Here is a 19,976-nt window from a genome sequence, read left to right as displayed (position 1 = left end):
AGCTTTAAAACAGTACATTTCCTTTTCCCCTCCTGTTCTTTGTGTTGTTGTTGCCATATTTTTACTTCCATATAAATCATAACCAAAATAATATACCATTTGTACTTTTGTTTTTAACAGTCAATTATCTTCTAAAGAAATGTATAAATGTGAAAATGCCTTTTATATCCTTCCACATATTTAGCATTTCTATTTCTTTTCTTATGTAGGTCTGCCAGTGCCAAGCCTTTTAGCATTTGATTGTTTGAAATGTTTTATTTGTTCTTTTTTTCCATTTGTGGTAGATATTTTCACTGGATATAGAATTGTCAATTGACAGTTTGTTTTGGTTTGATTTTTCTTGTCACACATCAGGATATTTTCCTCTTGTCTTCTGTTTGCATAATTTCTTTTTTTTTTTTAAAGATTTTATTTATTTATTCGACAGAGATAGAGACAGCCAGCGAGAGAGGGAACACAAGCAGGGGGAGTGGGAGAGGAAGAAGCAGGCTCACAGCAGAGGAGCCTGATGCGGGGCTCGATCCCATAACGCCAGGATCACGCCCTGAGCCGAAGGCAGACGCCTAACCGCTGTGCCACCCAGGCGCCCCTGTTTGCATAATTTCTGATGAGAAATATGTAGTAGTTTCCTATAGTTGCTGTTCAAAAAATTACCAGAACTTTGTTGACTTAAAACAACATAAATTTATTATCTTACAGCTCTGGAGATCAGAAATCCAAATGGACATTGTTGAGCTAAAATTATGGTATCAGCAGGGTTTTCTTTCTTCTGGAGACTCTAAGGCAGAATTTGTTTCCTTGACTTTTTCAAATTCTGGAGGTTTCCCCCATTCCTTGATTCTGAGTTTTCTTGCATCTTCAAAGTCAGCAATGGCTGATAAAATTTTTCTTATGTTATATCACTTTGACCCTGACTTTGTTGCCTCTCTCTTTCACTTACAAGGACTTTGTGATTACTTTGGACCAATCTAGATAATACAAGATGACTTTTCATCTCAATTTCAGGTGATTAGCAGATTAGCAACATTAATTCCATCGGCAACCTCAATTCCCCCTTGACATGGAAGATAACATATTCATAGATTCTGAGCATTAAGACATAAACATCTTTGGAAGGCCATTATTCTGCCTCCCACAAAGTCTTTGGTAATTTTTATTTTTGTTCCTTGAAATACGATGTATTTCTTCCCACTTCTGTTTTAAAATTTTGTGTTTATTGATGACTTTCAGGATTTGGATTATAATGTGCATTTTTGTATATGTATATGTATTATTTTTATTGTTTGGAGTTAATTGACCTCTTGGATCTGCGAATTTATAGTTTTTGTCAGATTTGGAAAACCTTTGGCCATTATTCCTTTAGTTACTTTTCTGTTCTGGCTCTCTCCTTTTCTTACACTATTCCAATTTCACATATGCTGGACTGTCTACTATTGTCCCAAGGTCATCAAGTCTTGATTAGTTTTTTCACTCTTTTCCTCTGTATGCTTCAGTTGGGATAGATCCTATTGTTAGGTCTTGAAGTTAATTGTTCTTTGCTTCTGAAATATCTAACCTCATGTTATTTTCATTGCTAAGTGAATTTCATTTTTAATTAAAGTCAGGTTTTCATTTCTGGTACTGTATTTTTTCATCTCTACAAGTTCCACTTAGTTCTTTCTTTTGTATCTCCCATTGTTATATACTGCACATTTGTGTCCCCCAAAATTGATATATTGAAACCATCAATGTGTTGGTATTAGGAGGTAGGGTTTTGAGAGTGGAGTCCTTATAATGGGACTAAATGCCCTTATAGGAAAAGACGTGAGAGAGTGTGCCTCTCTGTTCTATGGTGTGTGAGGATGTGACAAGAAGTTTCCTGTCTGCAAACCAGTAAGTAGGCTCTCGTTGGAACCCTATTGCCCTTGCACTCTGATCTCGGTCTTCTGGCCTCCAGAATGTGACAGATGACTTCTGTTTAAGCTAGCAAGTCTTTGGTATTTTGTTACAACATTCTGAAGAGACTGAGACATCCATTTTTCTCCTATGTTCATGTTTTCCTTTATTATTTGAACATAGTTGTAATAACTGCTTTAATTTTAATGCTTTTGTTTTATTTGCTAATTCATCTCTTGTTATTCCTGGTTCTGCTTCTATTGATTTATTTATCTCCTGGTAATTGATTACATTTCCCAATACATGATTGGTCTAGTAATTTTTTATTAAATCCTAGGTACCGTTGTTGTTGTTGACTGTGGATTTTGTGAATGACTCTAAGGAATATTTGGCTTTGTTTGTGTGGACAATTTTAATTACTTGTTTCTCAGTTTTGATCCTTTAAGGCATATTTTTGTGAACTTCGCTGGGGCTAGTCTAGCATATCCTTCCCATCAGTGATAATTCAGTCCTAATAAGGTGCTACTCCCCACGTCACTGCCTCAGCACACACTCTGGGGTCTCCAGTAGCTACCCTGTCCCAGGTGGTAACAAACAGCTCTCCACTCTGGGTTTCGAACTCCTCTTGGCCCTGTGTGAGCTCTGGGAATTATTCAGGGTATAGCTTCTTGATTCTTTGCTCTGACTAACCAGGGCTTTGCTTCACTCTATCTGTGCCACCTACGACTCAGCAAAAATTCAAAGAGACCTCAGTGCAGATTTCTGGCCTTCTTTTCTGCAAGGCTCTTTCCTCTTTGTCTCTCAGCCCCTCAACTTTCAGCAATTTCAGACTCCCCAAACTCCAATCTGTATTTCCTCAACTCAGCAAGACCAGCTGGCTTATCTGGGTTCCTCTTCCCAGACCCACAGTCTGCAAATTGCCTTTAGACAGAAATCCAGGAAGATTTTAGAGTTCAACTAGTTTGTTTACCTTCTTTCAGAAAGGAGAGCCTTGTGCTGTCAGTTGTCCAGTACATGAACTGTTGTTTCATAAATTTTATCCCGTTTTCTGGTTGATTACAGCAGGAGGTAAGTTTGGTTCTTGTTAATCCAGTCCAGAAGCGAAAATCTCTTCCCACTGGTTTACAGTGAATGAAGCTCAGTGTCCTTTGCCTAGTCGGTTATGACGTCACACCATGAGAGGCTGAACCTGCCTCTGTCCACAGCTTTTTGGCCAGCTATTTTCCATTATATTTCCCATCTTGTCTACATTGTATCCTTCCTTCTTTACATCCTGTTCTTTGTGGCACTTATGTCTTTGCACATTTTTTCCTGCTTAAATGTCTTCTCTAGTCTCTTCCTTTTTCATTTGACTGATGCTTGTTCATCATTTTAGTCCCAGCTTAGCATTTGCCTTTCTCTTTTCCTTACTAACATCTCTCTCAGTAGGTAAGTGTTTCACTTAATTGTGCTCATGACTGACTTGACAGTATGGCTCAAGGGTCAGACTGTGTGAGTTTGAATCCTGTCTCTTTCTCTTAATATTTCTGGATTTCTGGTGTGTTGGGCATTCTTTAACTGCTAATTTCTTTCTTGTAAATGGGAATGATTGTAGTGCCTTTTTATTATTGTGGATTATTATATGTAAAAAATTAGAATAGTGAGGCCATTATCTATATTAACATTCTCATTGAACTATCTCTGTAATACTTATTTGCATGATGATTCGTCTCCCTTTTCATCTAACATTGTCTTGAAAGGAAAGACTCCAAAATAGTTATCCATGTTATTAGCCCCTAACAAAGTATCCAAAAATACCATGCTCAAAGTTTGGTTGAAATATTATAACATTAAATCATGTGGCTTTTGTTTCTAGGATTGGAATGCCCTAGCCTTCTTACTGTAATTCCTGCATTGTGTTGGCGAGTGAAGTTGGGAGGAAGAGAAAATACATCAGGAAAGATTTTCTGGTTTTCCAATTTTTAGTTTAAGTAGTTTTGCATTTTGATATTTTGAATTTACAAATTAGAATTCACTGGTAGTGCATTTAATATGGAAAGTTCAGTCTTAAAACATTTATTTGCATATTTTTAGTTAAAGGCTCATAGAAATTTTTGTGTTCTCTGAAGGATCCTAATTTAAGTTCAGCTTGGAATTAGCAAGAAGGTGTGCTTAATTCATCTCCTTCAATAAAGTAGTTGTTACTTGATAAAGAAAAAAGAAAGGAATCTGCCCCAGATGTGTCTTTCCTTTAATGCTGATTAGTGAGAGTTGATGAGAGATTTAAAGATTTATGTAGAATAACATGTAGGCTTTGTCTATGATTTTATTTGAAAAATTAGGTGGTGTGAACAATGTTTCAGTTGGAAATCAATAGCTCTTTTATACTGTATTGTTAATAGAATGTGAAATTCATGCATGCACATTATGTTTTCCCATGTCGTTTTCACTTTGGGTTTAAAACGAAGATTTAGAAAGGAATTTCCCCAGGACCACTTCAATAACTACATCAGGCTGGGTGATAGTAACACATGGCTTTCTTGTATTTTAGGGTTGGCCAGAAGCCACATATATCAAATTTTTGAAGTATGGATTATTTATTATAGTGTGTATGTTTCTTGAGTTTTTATAGTGACCACCTATTCATTATGTTTACGCACACCTATGTTTCTAGGGATACAAATGGTATGTATTTTTATGTACAAAGTAGGTATTGCTAACCCTCCGCATTAACCCAAAGTTGGCTGTGAATTATTGCAAAGGCCAAGTTGCAATTTTATACTCTGTAGATACTGTTTTTCTTCTTCCCAGGAATATCCCACAGCATTTGTTTTCTTGTCCTAAGAACATTTGCAGCATCAAGGAAGGAATGCATTAAGAGTTAGTTATTTCTTTTGCTATCTAAGGAAAGAAATTCTGATATTCATTCACTGCCTGACATATATAAACTGCCTAAATTTACTTGACTTTCAGTTCATTGTCCAAAAGAGCAGTGTCTCAAAACTCTCAAAACCAAAGCAATATATCTGCAACTAAATGACAACTTTAAATGACTCAGAAGAAAGGCACTGCATCTGTCTAAAAAATAACCCATACTGGCTACACTTAAAAGCAACTGAAATGCACATTCATAGCTAATTATAAACAAAAACTAGTTAACACTTTAAATAAAAGGAAAAATAGCAAAAAAGATTTAGAGCCTAGACAAGCAGATGAAAGGGTTCTAAGTTGCCTTCCATCTGATATTACTCAATGCAACTCTGTCTCCAATTACCTGGGAATATGTGGCATTCCCTCATGAAAGCTCCCGATCAGAAAGGGCGTCCGTTCCGTGCCTCTGCTTACAGTCATTTGGAACAAGTTCAGCAGAAATATTTAACATTGCAAAAGAGTCTGGAGCCAGACAAGCGACTACAGACGCTAATCACTGGGTCAAAATAGTAACTTAGTAGGACAACAACTGCCAGAAAATATTTGTGGAAGCAGAGATTTTGGGGAGGAAGTCTTAGTGCTGTTGGAGAAGTGATCACTGAATGCCTGAGTGCTGAAGCAGAATCATTCCAACACTTTTTAACCAGTTGCATGTTAGGGACATAGGAATGTCCTTGCCAATGGTCTCTTTGCTAGAACTGGATCTGAAAGGTAATCTTATGCCCTAGCCCTAAAATAAATAAATAGAAAGGAGGGGGAGGGGAAACTAACCAAATAAATAAATAAAGGCTGCCTTCTGGAAAGTTCAGTGTTTCTTTTATTATATGGTTTTAACCACAAGCTTCCTTTGCCTCAAATCACAAATCGCTAGCTTTTGAGATTTGGAGAGCAGAGGGAAGCCATCGCTGTGACAATTGCAATATTTTGATTACTATCTAAGACCCAGTTTGCCCCTGAAGTGCAGCACTTGGTTCTGCAAGGTCCTTTTATTTCCACACTTTTAGATTTTATGTCTGTTAATGTGAGTTCCTCGTATTCTCCGGAGATTATTTGTCAGTACAAACCACTCGTTATTTTCACTGCATTGCACTTTTCTTCCCTCTAATATCAGTACAGGATTGATTGCTTTATTTCACCATTTCAATTCCCTTCTCCCCACTTCAAATTCTGTTTCCAGTATATCCAGTCTCAGGACATTTTCTTGGCCATGGAACTCAGATATCAAGATAGGGTGGTTACCCGTAGTAAATATGGAGTAAAAAAATGTGTGCTTTAGAGGAACATTGCAGCCTTTGAAAATTTCATCTTATCTTTTGGATTTCTGTAGTTTTTCCCTAAATTTACAAAAGGTGTTGTCTTATTCCATACAGCGATTTCATTTATTTTTCTCTGCCTCGAAAGAAAGGACTGAAAACCTATTAGCCTCTGCTGGTACCATAAGCATTGGGAGTTCTCCATTATAGACCTAAGAAAATCACAACACATACACACAGATTAAGTAGAAATAAAAAAACAAAAGATATTAAATACAGAGTTGTCCCTTGATTTTTGTGAAAGTTTTTGAGTCTCCTATGATATTTCTTTTTTTTTTTTTTTAAGATTTTATTTATTTATTTGACAGAGACAGCCAGTGAGAGAGGGAACACAAGCAGGGGGAGTGGGAGAGGAAGAAGCAGGTTCCCAGTGGAGGAGCCTGATGTGGGGCTCGATCCCAGAACGCCGGGATCACACCCTTGAGCCGAAGGCAGACGCTTAACGACTGAGCCACCCAGGCGCCCCTCCTATGATATTTCTTGGCCCATAACATCTTTATATTGTTATAAGGAGGTACTTTTATTTTAACAATATCTAAGCCTCATTCTGAATCTGGGTTCTATCTGTAGAAGCATTAAGAAGATATTTCCTACAGTGGAAAAATTTTTGCATTTTTGAAAGTAACGTATTGCAGTCCCTTTTTATAGTCATGGTAATGTGGAGAGGAAAAGAACGAAAGAACAATTATTACCTAGGCTGCAGGTAGTTTATATCTTATGTAATTAGGAAACTCAATGAAAAAGAAATTATTACCCTATTTTAATGATAAAGAAGCATTATTAAACCAATGTGATTAGTAAGGTTATTAAAATCTAACACAACTTAGTGGCTGATCGAGAATTCATACGCAGGTCTGCCTAACTGAATTTCATATTCTAATCCCAAACACTGACCCTGATGGGATCTGAAAACTAGAGTTTGCGTGGTAAGAACCTCGCCAAAGAAGTGTAGCTTTTTCATACGTGATGAGGGAGAAGCAATTCCCAGAGATCTGAGGCCAGGGAGGCCCTTGGACAGTGGTGTCCCGCAGGAGTCCCGGCAACTCCTGTGTCAGAGGTAGTCGAGTCCTCCTGGGCAGCTGGGCACCGGGAGCCTTGGATGATCAGATGACCGCGTGGAGATCACTCCAAACCAAACCTTGAACCTGTTTGTCTTTTTCAATGCTTTTAAAAACTTTTCTGTAGTTACCATTATCATGAACGACTAGAAGTCTGCCATCCTCCTATCATAGGTCAAAAAAGAAATGAACTATGTACTATAAAGAATAGGAAAATTGATCTTACTTTAAATAGAAAAGTGGAAACATTTGTATCTCTTACTAGCCAATTTTGCATACTTTATTATAAAGTTTATTAAGGTAGGTTGTAAATATATAGGAAACTGCTGCTAAAAGTGACACCAACATTCAGAACGAGTCACGAAGTTCTCTGTGCCATTAGGAATGACCTGAAAACAATACTTATATTTTTGAGAAAGTAGGTCAGGGAATAAAAGAATTAGCAATAAGATGTTGACGTGGTTTATAGAAAATAATCTTATTGCTTTGTCAGCTTCAGCATTGACTTGAAAAGCTGTGTATATCACGCAGATGGCCACAGCCTGTCAGAAGGTTTGACTCAGACCGAACAACACAGTCTCAGATTCTGGTCACTACATGTGACTCGCTTGAGTGCTCCCTGAACGAATGGCAGTGTTATTCTTATTTTGCTTCTAAAAGATATCTTACTTTTCACTAACTTAAGTACATTTTATTTTACTTTGGTAGATTTCATCCTCACTAACTAAAGAAACCGAATCCTGCATTTATCACTGAGTTAACATAATAAGTGTGTTTAAAAGAATCATGACAACAAAATGTTGATGGAGTGTTTATACAAGCAGCATGTTGGAAAATGGTATCTCAGTGTTCCCAGAAAACTGAATTGCACCCCAACTTTTCAGAACGTTTTTGTTTCTAAGATTGCCATACAAAGGAAAATCTGTCTAGTTCATTGAATTGTTGACTCTGCATCAAGAGCTGAAATGTGTATTCTAATGCACTTGCTTTGATCTCTCATTTGACTGTTTATCAAAGCTGATTACACTCTGAATACACAAATCCTCTTAGCTTCAAAATTATGTAAAAATAATGGATAATAGAGCATTTTTAAGGATTCTCTGCTATTCCAATTTGGTTTTATGGTTGTAATATGGCTATTAGGTCAGGGAAGGGGGTCTGTTTTTATGTTTAGTTCCTTTGCTAAGATCCAGTCTTTTGCCACATTGGATTAGAAAGCTTTTTCAGCCAAACTTGCTCATGCAGTAAAGCAAGAGCTGTTTTAGTGCACATCAAAAGGGGTCCTTATGAACCCGTGAAACTCACTTCATTCCACTCACCACAATGTAGGGGCTTACACTTTTTGGAAAGCTAAGTATGTGCTTCCTTTATCTGCATATTAGTTGAAACATCATAAAATAGCAGTTGATGTATTCAATTAAAGATAATTATGTATTATATCACTTTACAGATTTCAACAGCTTAAAGTCCAACATTTTCAAAGAACATTTATTTAGTCTCTGCTAGTTATTGGAGGCGCTATGCTAAATATTTTATATATGTTAACAGATTATTTGCCTAAGCTTACGGCGCTAATTTTAGTGGCAGAGTCGGGAATGGAACACGGATCTCTAACATCTCATTCCAGCACATTTTAAATTTCATCAATCATTTACTTGATTCTTCTAACGTAATCCAGAAATTTTCTTCCAATCTCAGTCTTAATCTCTATACTTTAAAAAAGGAAAAAATATACACATGCGGGCAGTTGGGAGAATGTCCTCCCTGAAAATGGCACGCACGGTGGTCCTTTGTTGTTTTCCCTTATCCACACTTTGTATGGCTCTAGAATTGCTTCTTAAAGCAAACCATTATTAAGCGAGGCAGCCAGAGCTGGTTTTATAAGACAATATGTTCATGCCGGAGCCTTTTCAAAGTAAACTCATGGAGCATTTATTCTGTTTTTTAATATGGCTCACAACTGACCTGTAAGTTCTTGTGAATAAGCTGAAGTACAAACATGGGAAGGGGAACGACACTCCATGCCGCCAGTTCACGTGATCCCTGTCAACTTTGACAGTCCTGGCCAAGAGTGGCGTGTGGCCCTCGATCATTGCTTTGCAGACGCTGTACATACCTTGAACAGACACTTGAGGTTGTAAAACAGTAACCAGCCCAAGCTGGACTGTGTGCTTTAAGTAGTGATAGAGACCTTTTGACAATTCTCAAATGACCATGGGCTTGATTTCATGCACACTTCCAATTTTTTATAATCAACTTTCCCAGCTCCACTTTGTCTCTTCCTTTCTCCAAATGGTTACTAGTGTGACCTAAAAGAGAGTGATCATAAAAAGGCAACTTCTTTCACTAGTTCTAGTTTTCTTTGAGTTTTTTTTAACTTTTTGTCCTGTCACTCAGTGATTTTCAGAGTGTGTCTTAACAAACCAATAGTGAAGCATGAAATCAATTTAGTGGGTCACAACTACACTTTGAAATCTAATAGAATGGACTAAAAATATGAGAGAGTGCTGCATGAAGTAAGAGTATTTTTGAAACTTTTGTGTCAGTTATGTGTGTGGGTGTGTTTAGAGTAATACATAAATTCCTAGAATGCTTACTGGTCAAAAAATGTAAAAGTCACTGCCACACCTATTTTATGTGGTGGAGTTCCTATGTTATTTTAATAATTTCAAATAGTAATGTAATAGCTTTCTCAAATTTGATCTTTGAGTTTGTGTCAGGCTACCATTTATTTTTAAACAAAAACGATAGCAAATAAATGAGTTTACCATTGCCTCCCTACTTTTAATTAGTAGAAAATGTTAGTGTCTTGTACCTCTGTAGGAATAATCTTTGGATCTGTTCCCTTGTGGTCTGTGCAGAGAGCACTGGTCAAGGTCACATACCATTTCTATTTAGTTTCTTGACTTAGTCTCTGTACCTCTGCTTGAGAGAATTACTTTTAATGAATTATTAGCATTTAAATCTTTGACAAACACATTTACTGTGAATATGAAATTAACTACTATTTTGTTTTCTCAGATTAATGTGACTGACTTAAAGAAATTACTTGGAAAAAAGGAATTACTTAGAATTTTAAATTTATAATTCATTATATATCCTATGTGTGTTGGTTCCTACTATTAACTTAATGAAAATTAAATATAATCTATTTAATCATATTTATTTATAGATTTAAAATAAACTCATTCTGGAATGCATTGAATTAATGAATAAAAATATATTTCATATTATTTGAATCATATTTTGCTTAAGATAGTATTGCTACCATGTAACTCATTTCTTTTTCTTTTCTTGCATTTTCAGCTAAAATTGATCAAGAGGCAGAGGAAAACTCACTGACAGAGACTCATAAGTGGTGAGAAATTACTTTCCTTTAATATAAAAATTTATTCTCGAATAGGTTTATAAAGTACTTAGTGTGTTTTATCTCAAGGAAACATTAGCTCAGTTTTTATTTTCAAGCATAAAAGAAAAAATAATAGTTTATTATTATATTGAATTTCTGAATTTTATTTTTACGACTGGATGATGTATCAATGTGTTAAGTACCAAATTATTGTGAATACCTTAGTACCTTCTCTTTTGGATGAGATTTAGGACTGTGGAAGTACAAGAGAAGGGAAGATAGCAGGAACCTGTTTCAAGAAAGAAGGTTGAAGAGTTTGGTTATAGGGAGCTATTGAGTTTAAGTAGGAAGCCAGGAGCTTCCCTTGCATAAAGTTTTACTTTCAGTATGGAGATTTGCAATCGTGAATGAGTGAGCATAGAAAAATATCTCACAAATCTCTCGGTTTCTCTGCTTCAGTTTTCTCCTTTTCTTCTTGTTAGTCAGTGTTCTCCAGAAAACAGAACCAATAAGATGTATGTGTGTGTACAGAGACCAAAAGAGATTAGGGAACTGGCCCACAGCAGGCTGGAAAGGCCTGAAAGGAGTTAATGTTACAATCTTGAGTCTGAGAACATTCTGGAGACAGAATTCCAGAATTTCTTCCTACTAGGGTCACCACAGTCTTTTTTCTTAAGACCCTAAATGGATTGGATGAGGCCCATCCACATTATGGAGCGTAACATGCTTTCCTCAAAGTCTACTGATTTAAATATGAATCACATCTTAAAAATATTTTCACAATATATAGATTGATGTTTGACCCAAAACTGGTTATTATACTTAGCCAAGCTGACACATTCAAATTAACCATCATACTCTCTAAAGAAATGATTACACTTGAAGAAGAATTTTCATTAAAGAAGTTTTTTATCATTACTTTATTAGGCAAGATTCAGTATATTCTGTGAACAGATATCACGTTTTTAGTTGTTGAGATTGATAGGAAAAGGAAGGGAAGGATGGGGGGGGGTAAACAGAACGTGGAATGAACCATGAGAGACTGTGGACTCTGGGAAACAAACTGAGGGCTTCGGGGGGGGTGGGGGATTGGGATAGGCCGGTGATGGGTAGTAAGGAGGGCACGCATTGCATGGTGCACTGGGTGTTATACGCAAATAATGAATCATGAAACATTACATCAAAAACTAAGGATGTACTGTATGGTGACTAATATAACATAATAAAAAATTATTTAAAAAAAGAAAGAAAGAAAGTGAAGGGGTAGGAAAGCATTTATCATGCAAATAGAAGTGAAAAGAAAGCCGGAGTAGCAATACTTCTACTGGACAAAATAAACTTTAAAATGAAGACTGTTAACAGGAGCGAGAAAAGGACACTATATAATAATAAAGGGAAAATCCAACAAGAAAATATAACAATTGTAAGTATGCACCCGATATGGGAGCACCCAAATATATAAACAGGCAATAACAAACATAAAGGAAGTAACTGATAATAATACAATAATAGTAGTAGGGGACATTACACCACTCACAGCAATGGACAGATCATTCAAACAGAAAATCAATGAGGAAACAGTAATAGCTTTGAATGACATATTGGACCAGAAGGGTCTAACAGACATATTCAGAACATTCCATCCTAAAACAGCAGAATACACATTCTTTTCAAGTGCACATGGAATTTCTCCAGAATAGATCACATATTAGACCACAAAACAAGTCTCGACAAATTCAAAAACATCAAAGTCATACCATGCATATTTTCTGACCACAATGCTATGAGAGTAGAAAACAACCACAAGAAAAATTCTGGAAAAACCACAGATACATGGAAATTAAATAATGTGCTACTGAACAATGAATGGGTCAACCAGGAAAAAAAAGAAGAAATTAAAAAATTATATGAAAACACAACAGTACAAAATCTTTGGGTTGTAGCAAAAGCTGTCCTAAGAGGGAAGTTTAGAGCAAGACAGGCCTAACTCAAAAAGCAAGAAAAATCTCAAATAAACAACCTAACCTAACACCTAAAGGAGCTACAAAAAGAAGAACAAACAAAACTCCAAACCAGTAGAAGGAAGGAAATAATAAAGATTAGAAATAAATTACCTAGAAAGTAAAAAAAAAAATGAAACAAAAAACAACAACAATAGAACAGTTCAATGAAACCAGGAGCTGTCTTTGAAAAGATAAACAAAATTTATAAACCTTAGATTCATCAACAAAAGAGAGAGGGAGAAAATTCAAAGCAGCAAAATCAGAAATGAAAGACAAGAAATAACAACAAATACCACACAAATACAAAGGATTGTAAGAGAATATTATGAAAAATTATATGCCAACAAATTGGACAACCTAGAAGAAATGGATAAATTCCTAGAAACATGTATCACCTACCAAAACTGAACCAGGAAGAAACAGAAAATTTGAACAGACTTATTACTAGCTATGAAATTGAATCAATAATCAAATAACTTCCAACAAACAAAAGTCCAGGACCGGATGGCTTCACAGGCAAATTCTACTGAACATTTAAAGAAGAGCTAATACCTGTTCTTCTCAAACTATTCCAAAAATTGAAGAGGAAGAATAACTTCCAGATTCACTCTATGAGGCCAGCATTACTGTGATACCAAAACCACATAAAGACGTTACAGAAAAAAGAGAACTAACTACAGGCCAGTATCTCTGATGAACACAGATGCAAAAATCCTGAACAAAATTTCAGCAAATGAATCTAATAATATGTTTAAAAATCATTCACAATGAAGTGGGATATATTGCTGGGGTGCAAGGGTGGTTCAACATTCACCAACCAATCAACATGATACATCATATCAACAAGAGAAAGTATAAAAAGCATATGATCTTTTCAATAGACTCAGAAAGAACATCTGACAAAGTACAACATCCATTCATGATAAAACCCTCAACGTAGGTTTAGAGAGAACATACCTCAAAATAATAAAGGCCATTAATGAAAAACCCACAGCAAACATCGTACTCAATGGTAAAAAAACTGAGAGCTTTTCGCCTAAGAACAAGAACAGGACAAGGATGTCCACTCTTACCACTTTCACTCAACATAGTACTGGAGGTTCTAGCCACAGAGATAAGTCAAGAAAAATTAGTAAAAGGGATCTAAATCAGTAAGGAAGAAATAAAGCTTTCACTAATTGCCGAGACATGGTGCTGTATGTAGAAAACCCGAAAGACTCCACCACTGGAGTTTAATATTAAAACTGATGAATGAATTCAGTAAAGTTGCAGAACACAAAATAAATGTACAGAAATCTGGTTCATTTCTATACACTAATAATGAAGCATCAGAAAGAGAAATTAAGAAAACAGTCCCATTTACAATTGTACCCAAAGTGATAAAATACCTAGGAATAAACTTAACCAAGGAGGTGAAATCCTGTACTCTGAAAACTATGAAACACTGATGAGAGAAATTGAAGACAACAGAAACAAATGTAAAGATATCCCACGCTCATGGATTGGAAGAACAAATATTGTTAAAACATCTATACCACCCAGAGCAATCTACAGATTTAGTGCAATGCCTATCAAAATACCAACAGAATTTTTCATAAAATGAGAGCAAATAATCCTGAAATATGTATGGAATGCCAAAAGACTCTGAATAGCCAAAACAGTCTTGAAAAAGAACAAAACTAGAGGTATCACAATCCCAGATTTCAAGATACACTACAAAACTGTAGTCATCAAAACAGTATGGTACTAGCACAAAAATAGGCACATAGAACAATGGAACAGAAAAGAGAACTCAGAAATAAACCCACGACTATATGGTCAGTTAATCTTTGACAAAGGAGTCAAGATAATATAAAGGGAAAAAGGCAATCTCTTCAGCAAATGGGTGTTTGGAGAACTGGAAAGCTCCATGGAAAAGGAGGGAACTGGAGCACTGTCTTACATACACAAAAATAAGCTCAAAATGGATTATGAACCTCAGTGTGAGACCTGAAACCATAAAAACCTTAGAAGAGAGCACAGGCAGTAATTTTTCTGATATTAGCCATAGCAACATTTCTCTAGATATGTCTCCGGAGGCAAGGGAATCAGAAGCAAAAATAAACTATTGAGACTACATCAAAATAAAAAACTACACAGCAAAGGAAAGATTGAACAGAACTGAAAAACAGCCTGGGGCGCCTGGGTGGCGCAGTCATTAAGCATCTGCCTTTGGCTCAGGGCGTGATCCCGGCGTTCTGGGATCGAGCCCCACATCAGGCTTCTCCACTGGGAGCCTGCTTCTTCCTCTCCCACTCCCCCTGCTTGTGTTGCCTCTCTCGCCGGCTGTCTCTCTCTCTGTCAACTAAATAAATAAAATCTTTGAAAAAAAAATAGAAGAGAAAGGAACATTAAAAAAAAAAAAGAAATAAAGACAGCCTAATGAATGGGAGAAAATATTTGCAAATGACATATCCAATAAAGGGTTAGTATCAAAATATACAAAGAACTCATATTGGGCACCTGGGTGGCTCAATCAGTTAAGCCTTCAGTTCAGGTCATGATCTCAGGGTCCTGGGATGGAGCCCCACATCTGGGTCCCTGCTCAGCGTGGGGTCTGCTTCTCCCTCTCCCTCTATCCCCCGGCCCCCCGTTCATGCTGTCTCTCTCAAGTAAATATATAAAATCTTAAAAAAAAAAAAAAGAACTCATACACCTCAACACACACACACACACACAGAACAATCCAATTAAAAATAAGCAGAAGACCTCAACATACCCTTCTCCAGAGATGACATCCAGATGCCAACAGACATGTGAAAAGTTGCTCAGCATCACTCATCATCAAGGAAGTGCAAATCCAAACTACAGTGAGATACCACTTTACAATGGTCACAGTGGCCAAAATCAAAAACACAACAGACGCGTGTTGATAAGGATACTGAGAGAAAAGGAACCCTCATGTGCTGTTGGTGGCAATGCCAACAGGTGCAACTACTGTGAAGGGTCATCAAAAAAATAAAAATTTAATTACCATATGATCCAGTAATTCCGCTTCTGGGTAATTACCCAAAGAACATAAAAATACTAATTTGAAAAGACATAAGCACCCCTATGTTTATTGCAGCATTATTACAATAGCCAAATTATGGAAACAGCCCGTGTATCCATTGATAGATGAACAGATAAAGAAGATGTGGTATAGATACAATGGAATGTTACTCAAGAAAGAATGAAACCTTGCCTTTTGCGACAACCTGGATGTATCTAGACAGTATAGTGCATAGTGAAATATGTCAGAGAAAGACAAATACTGTATGATTTTACTCATATGTAAGATTATGAAACAAAACAAAGAAAAGAAGCGACTAACCAAAAACCAGACTCTTAACTATAGAAAACAAACTGACGGTGTCCAGAGGGAGGTGGGCCAGTAGACAGGTGAAATAGGTGAAGGGCATTAACAGTACACTTACTACAATGAGCCCTGAATACGGAATTGCTGAATCACTATATTGTACACTCGAAATTAATACAACATTGTATGTCAGCTATACCAGAATAAAAAAAGAAAGTCAAGTCCTTAAATTATGACAAACAGAAATTTCAGTTACTTACATGAAAGAAAAACTGCCTAATGACCAAACTGTTAGTGAAAGATCCATCTTTTATAATTAAACAATTATGAAATTCAAAAATAAAAATAAAGGGGTGCCTGGGTGGCTCAGTCCATTAAGTGTCCAGCTCTTGTTTTGGGTTCAAGTCATGATCTCATGGGTCATGGGACTGAGCCCAGTGTTGGGCTCCCCACTCAGCCCCTCCCCCTGCTTGCTTGCTTGCTCTCTCTCTCAAATGGATAAATAAATCTTTAAAAAATAATAAAAATAGGAGTAGTGAATCATATGAAACATTTCTCAAAGAAATAAATCTTTGTTCTGTGTTTGTAGCAATTTTACATGACCAGGTCAGCGATCAATAGTAATTCTATTCAGGAAGGCAGCGTAACTCTGGCCTGATGGACTTGGAGTCCAAATCCTGCTTTTCATGTGTTAGCTCTGTGATTGGGGCCAACACTGTAACTCAGGGTAATTGTACCTACACTGGAGGTGAGAAATAAGTTAGCTACTATTGGCCAGGTGCTTAGTTTGGGGATGTTAATGCCATATTGTTTTTACATTATTATCTTAGCGGTGGGAAGACGTTTGGTGGTAGTGATAGATTTCAGATCCAGGCCGTGTATTTATTTGTTTGATGCATGTTCTTCCTGTCTCCATTGGAGCAGACATTGGGCAGCCTCGCGTGGTCACGGAACACAGATTCTGGCATCACATCTGTGCATTTGCACTCGCTCCAAAGTGCTGGCACTGTGGCTTCACGGATTTACCATGATTTTTTAATCTCTGTCCTTATCTGTGAAAAAAGAGAGACAATACCTAGATTGTAAATTGGGTGGAGATCAATTCAAACTAATTAGATGATATATATATATATATAATATAGATTTTACTAAAATACTTGAGCTTAGGAGACTGACTTCCAGAATGAACTCTTGTCCCAAAAAACAAACATTTAACTGGAGGAAATTATGTAAAACAATCACTTAACGTCTCTAGAAAATGCTCTTAAGGGCATCCAGCAAACGGAGAATCATTCATTCAAGACCGTCTACTTCATCTTGGCAAGAATGCCGGGAGTCTGTGGCACTGGAGCCGGAACCCATTCTTTCTACTTCAGTCTTACGGAAACTGCTCTTGGAGCTCTAATCCATGCAGGTGCCCTCTCCCTGGCTACCCGTCTATTATTTAACTCTGGGTCAGCAGACTGCCAGCTTTGCTCATCCCGCCAGCTACAGCTTATCGCAGAAGTTCTATCCTAAACTAAAGATGTAGAGAGGAGGGGCTCCTTTCCTCAACCCAGCCTCAATTTGCAAGATATAAGCTGTCCCCCCTGGGAGACAGACCAAGAATACTGGGCCCCCGACTTTTTGCCCCAGCTGACCATTACTAGGATGAGGGAGCTGTATACACAGAAGTGCAAGCCAAGAAGACTAGGGGCTCCCCTCTCAGCTCTGCGTGTAGAGCAAAAGTCTCACTTTGGGACAAGTGGGCCACTGTCTCACCTCTAACTTTAGCTCTTATGCAGAGACGCAGAGATCCTGCCCAGAGGTGTGCAGCTCTGTCTGAGAAGACTGACTTTATTTGGAACAGAGGAGAGAGTTCCATGCCTAAATAGTTGTTGAAACAATGGAGGTCTTAGCATAAAGCAGTTAAGAGGACAGTCACAGCTCCAGGATACAAGGAGCAACAAGCAAAAATGGTCAAGCAGTCAGAAGACTTGTAAACGTTCCCCAGGACGCGTCCAGATCCATTGGCAAATGATACAAGCCTCCCTGGCACTAGGGGCTTCGGTGTAACCTCTGGCCGATCATTTGCTGAGCAATGGCTATTCGGACCCAGGGCAGCTTTTAGGAAGCTAGGCTTAAAATAAAATCACACACGTGCCTGGCAGTCTGGAAGTACGCCAGCCTCTGGTGCATCCACTGCTTTTCCGGGAACTGCATATGCGAGCAGGCAGAAGCGTATCTTCCTGACGGGCTGTAGGGGTTTCACTCAGCCAGGCTGGCTGGCTCCTCTCCTGCGGCAGAGGGATTGGGGGATTTGGCCCAGATTCTAGAGTTTTGGGTCTCCTTGCCAGCCCTGAGACCTCGGCCATCTCCTAATCCACCCCATCCCCACCCAGCAGATAACCAACGCTTCTCTCTACCAGGGTTAGCTTCTTGGGAAGCCAAGGCCTCGGGCTTTTACAGCTTCTTTGGCTTGTGTTTCTTTGTGCAGAAACCCCTCTACCTGACCCCCCATCCCCCCCCCAAGAAAACCCCAAATTTAAAACAAAATGCCAGCTCTCTACTCTCTGTTTGATCTCTGTTCATTGCAAGTCCCTGTAGGAGAGGAGAGCTGAACCAGGATGTGTATTTGGGCAGGTAGCTTCTCAGTCTCCCGTCCTTCCTTCATTTTCTGTTTATGACAGGTTATTATGTTCTATGTGTCATATTATGAGGCTGGCAGCAGTCCATTTTGGAGGTAAGATGGTATATAAACACAGTGATTCTACTTGCTCCGCATTAAATACCAGCAGAGCTGACCGTTTTCATTTTCCGACCTTGAGGCAGCAAATACACAGGGGAGTTTTAGTTGTCTGGATATATTGAAAGCATCTTAATCAAAGGAATTTCTTTGTGAGGTTCTATTTTTATCTCAACGATGCTGTTACAGCACAAGACATTTTATTTTATTTTTTAAAAGATTTAATTTATTTTTCAGAGAGAGAGAGAGAGCATGCATACAAGTAGGGGAGCTGCAGAGAGAGAGAGGGAGAAGCAGACTGCCTACGGAGCAGTGAGCCCGAGGCGGGACTCGATCCCAGGACCCTGGGGTCATGACCTGAGCCGGAGGCAGACACTTAACTGACTGAGCCACCCAGGCGTCCCGACACAAGACATTTTAGTTTTCCTTTGTACCTCTCACGAGAGGCCCAGTGACGGTCAGTGGCAGATGGATGTGCTTTCAGGGTTAGAACTAGTTAGAACTAGTTAGATTTACAGGTAATTGTGATAGCTGAGTTGGGCTGCAAGTGTCTTGAGGGTTATATTGTGATGGAACTTCCCTGTTTCTCGCACTCCCTACGGTTGTTACGAAAGAAAGCATGCCAGGGCGGTGGGCAGGGCCCTGACAGTTCTACCTTAGAATTGCAATTAGAAAAACCACGAAGTACCCAGGCCTCCGCGTCCTTGTGTGTGCAAGCACATAACCTCATCCTGCCTTCGGTCTTCTCGGGCTGTGGGAACAGAACACCTTGCTTACTCTTTGCCGTATACAAAGTTCCCTCCAGCTCCCTCAAGGGAGGCTAGGAAGAGACCTTCGCTGGAAAAGTGTGTTCGTGAAAATGTTTTGTAAACTACACAAACACAATCAGCATGGTATGGAAGGAATTATATACTGATTCATTGGTGTGGTACGCAACTAATGAATCCTGGAACACTACATCAAAGACTAATGATGTACGGTATGTTGGCTGACTGAACATACTAATAAAATAAATAAATAAGTAACATGGATAAGTGAACTTTAATCTAGGTACTAATTCGAATTTTTTTCTATAACGGAATATTATGGGTCTTTGGGATCATTTTATGATTTCCTTACAAAATAAAAATATTCGAAAGAATATTTAGGTTAGTATATTTTTAAAGCAAATCAGACTTTTTTTCATGTTCCATTTGTTAGCATGATAGTTTTATATGCTAATTTTGGCTGTTTACTCACACATTTTTGCGATTAATCTGAGAACTGGGGCTGTGTTCGTATTTCACACAAACAAAAATGTACGGCTTTTGAATAAATAGTTTGAACGCTTCAATTCTCCCAGAAAGTAAGACAACTGAGCAGATGATTCTTGAACCTTACCCAAAATCCAAATACAAATCGGATGA

The 19,976-nt window shown here is 37.9% G+C and overlaps 1 protein-coding gene across 1 annotated transcript in view; it reads left to right on the top strand.

Moving 5' to 3' along the window:
* Positions 1–19,976, top strand: part of FMN2 (formin 2) — a 376,980-nt gene that overhangs the window by 294,588 nt on the left and 62,416 nt on the right. The window contains 1 exon segment of the mRNA XM_034667639.1: positions 10,463–10,514. Within this exon segment, the coding sequence (XP_034523530.1) occupies positions 10,463–10,514 (52 nt within the window).

This window comes from Ailuropoda melanoleuca, chromosome 8 (genome assembly GCF_002007445.2).
Source record: "Ailuropoda melanoleuca isolate Jingjing chromosome 8, ASM200744v2, whole genome shotgun sequence".
In the NCBI taxonomy this organism is placed as follows: Eukaryota; Metazoa; Chordata; class Mammalia; order Carnivora; family Ursidae; genus Ailuropoda; species Ailuropoda melanoleuca.
This window is presented reverse-complemented; position numbering and strand designations above follow the sequence as displayed.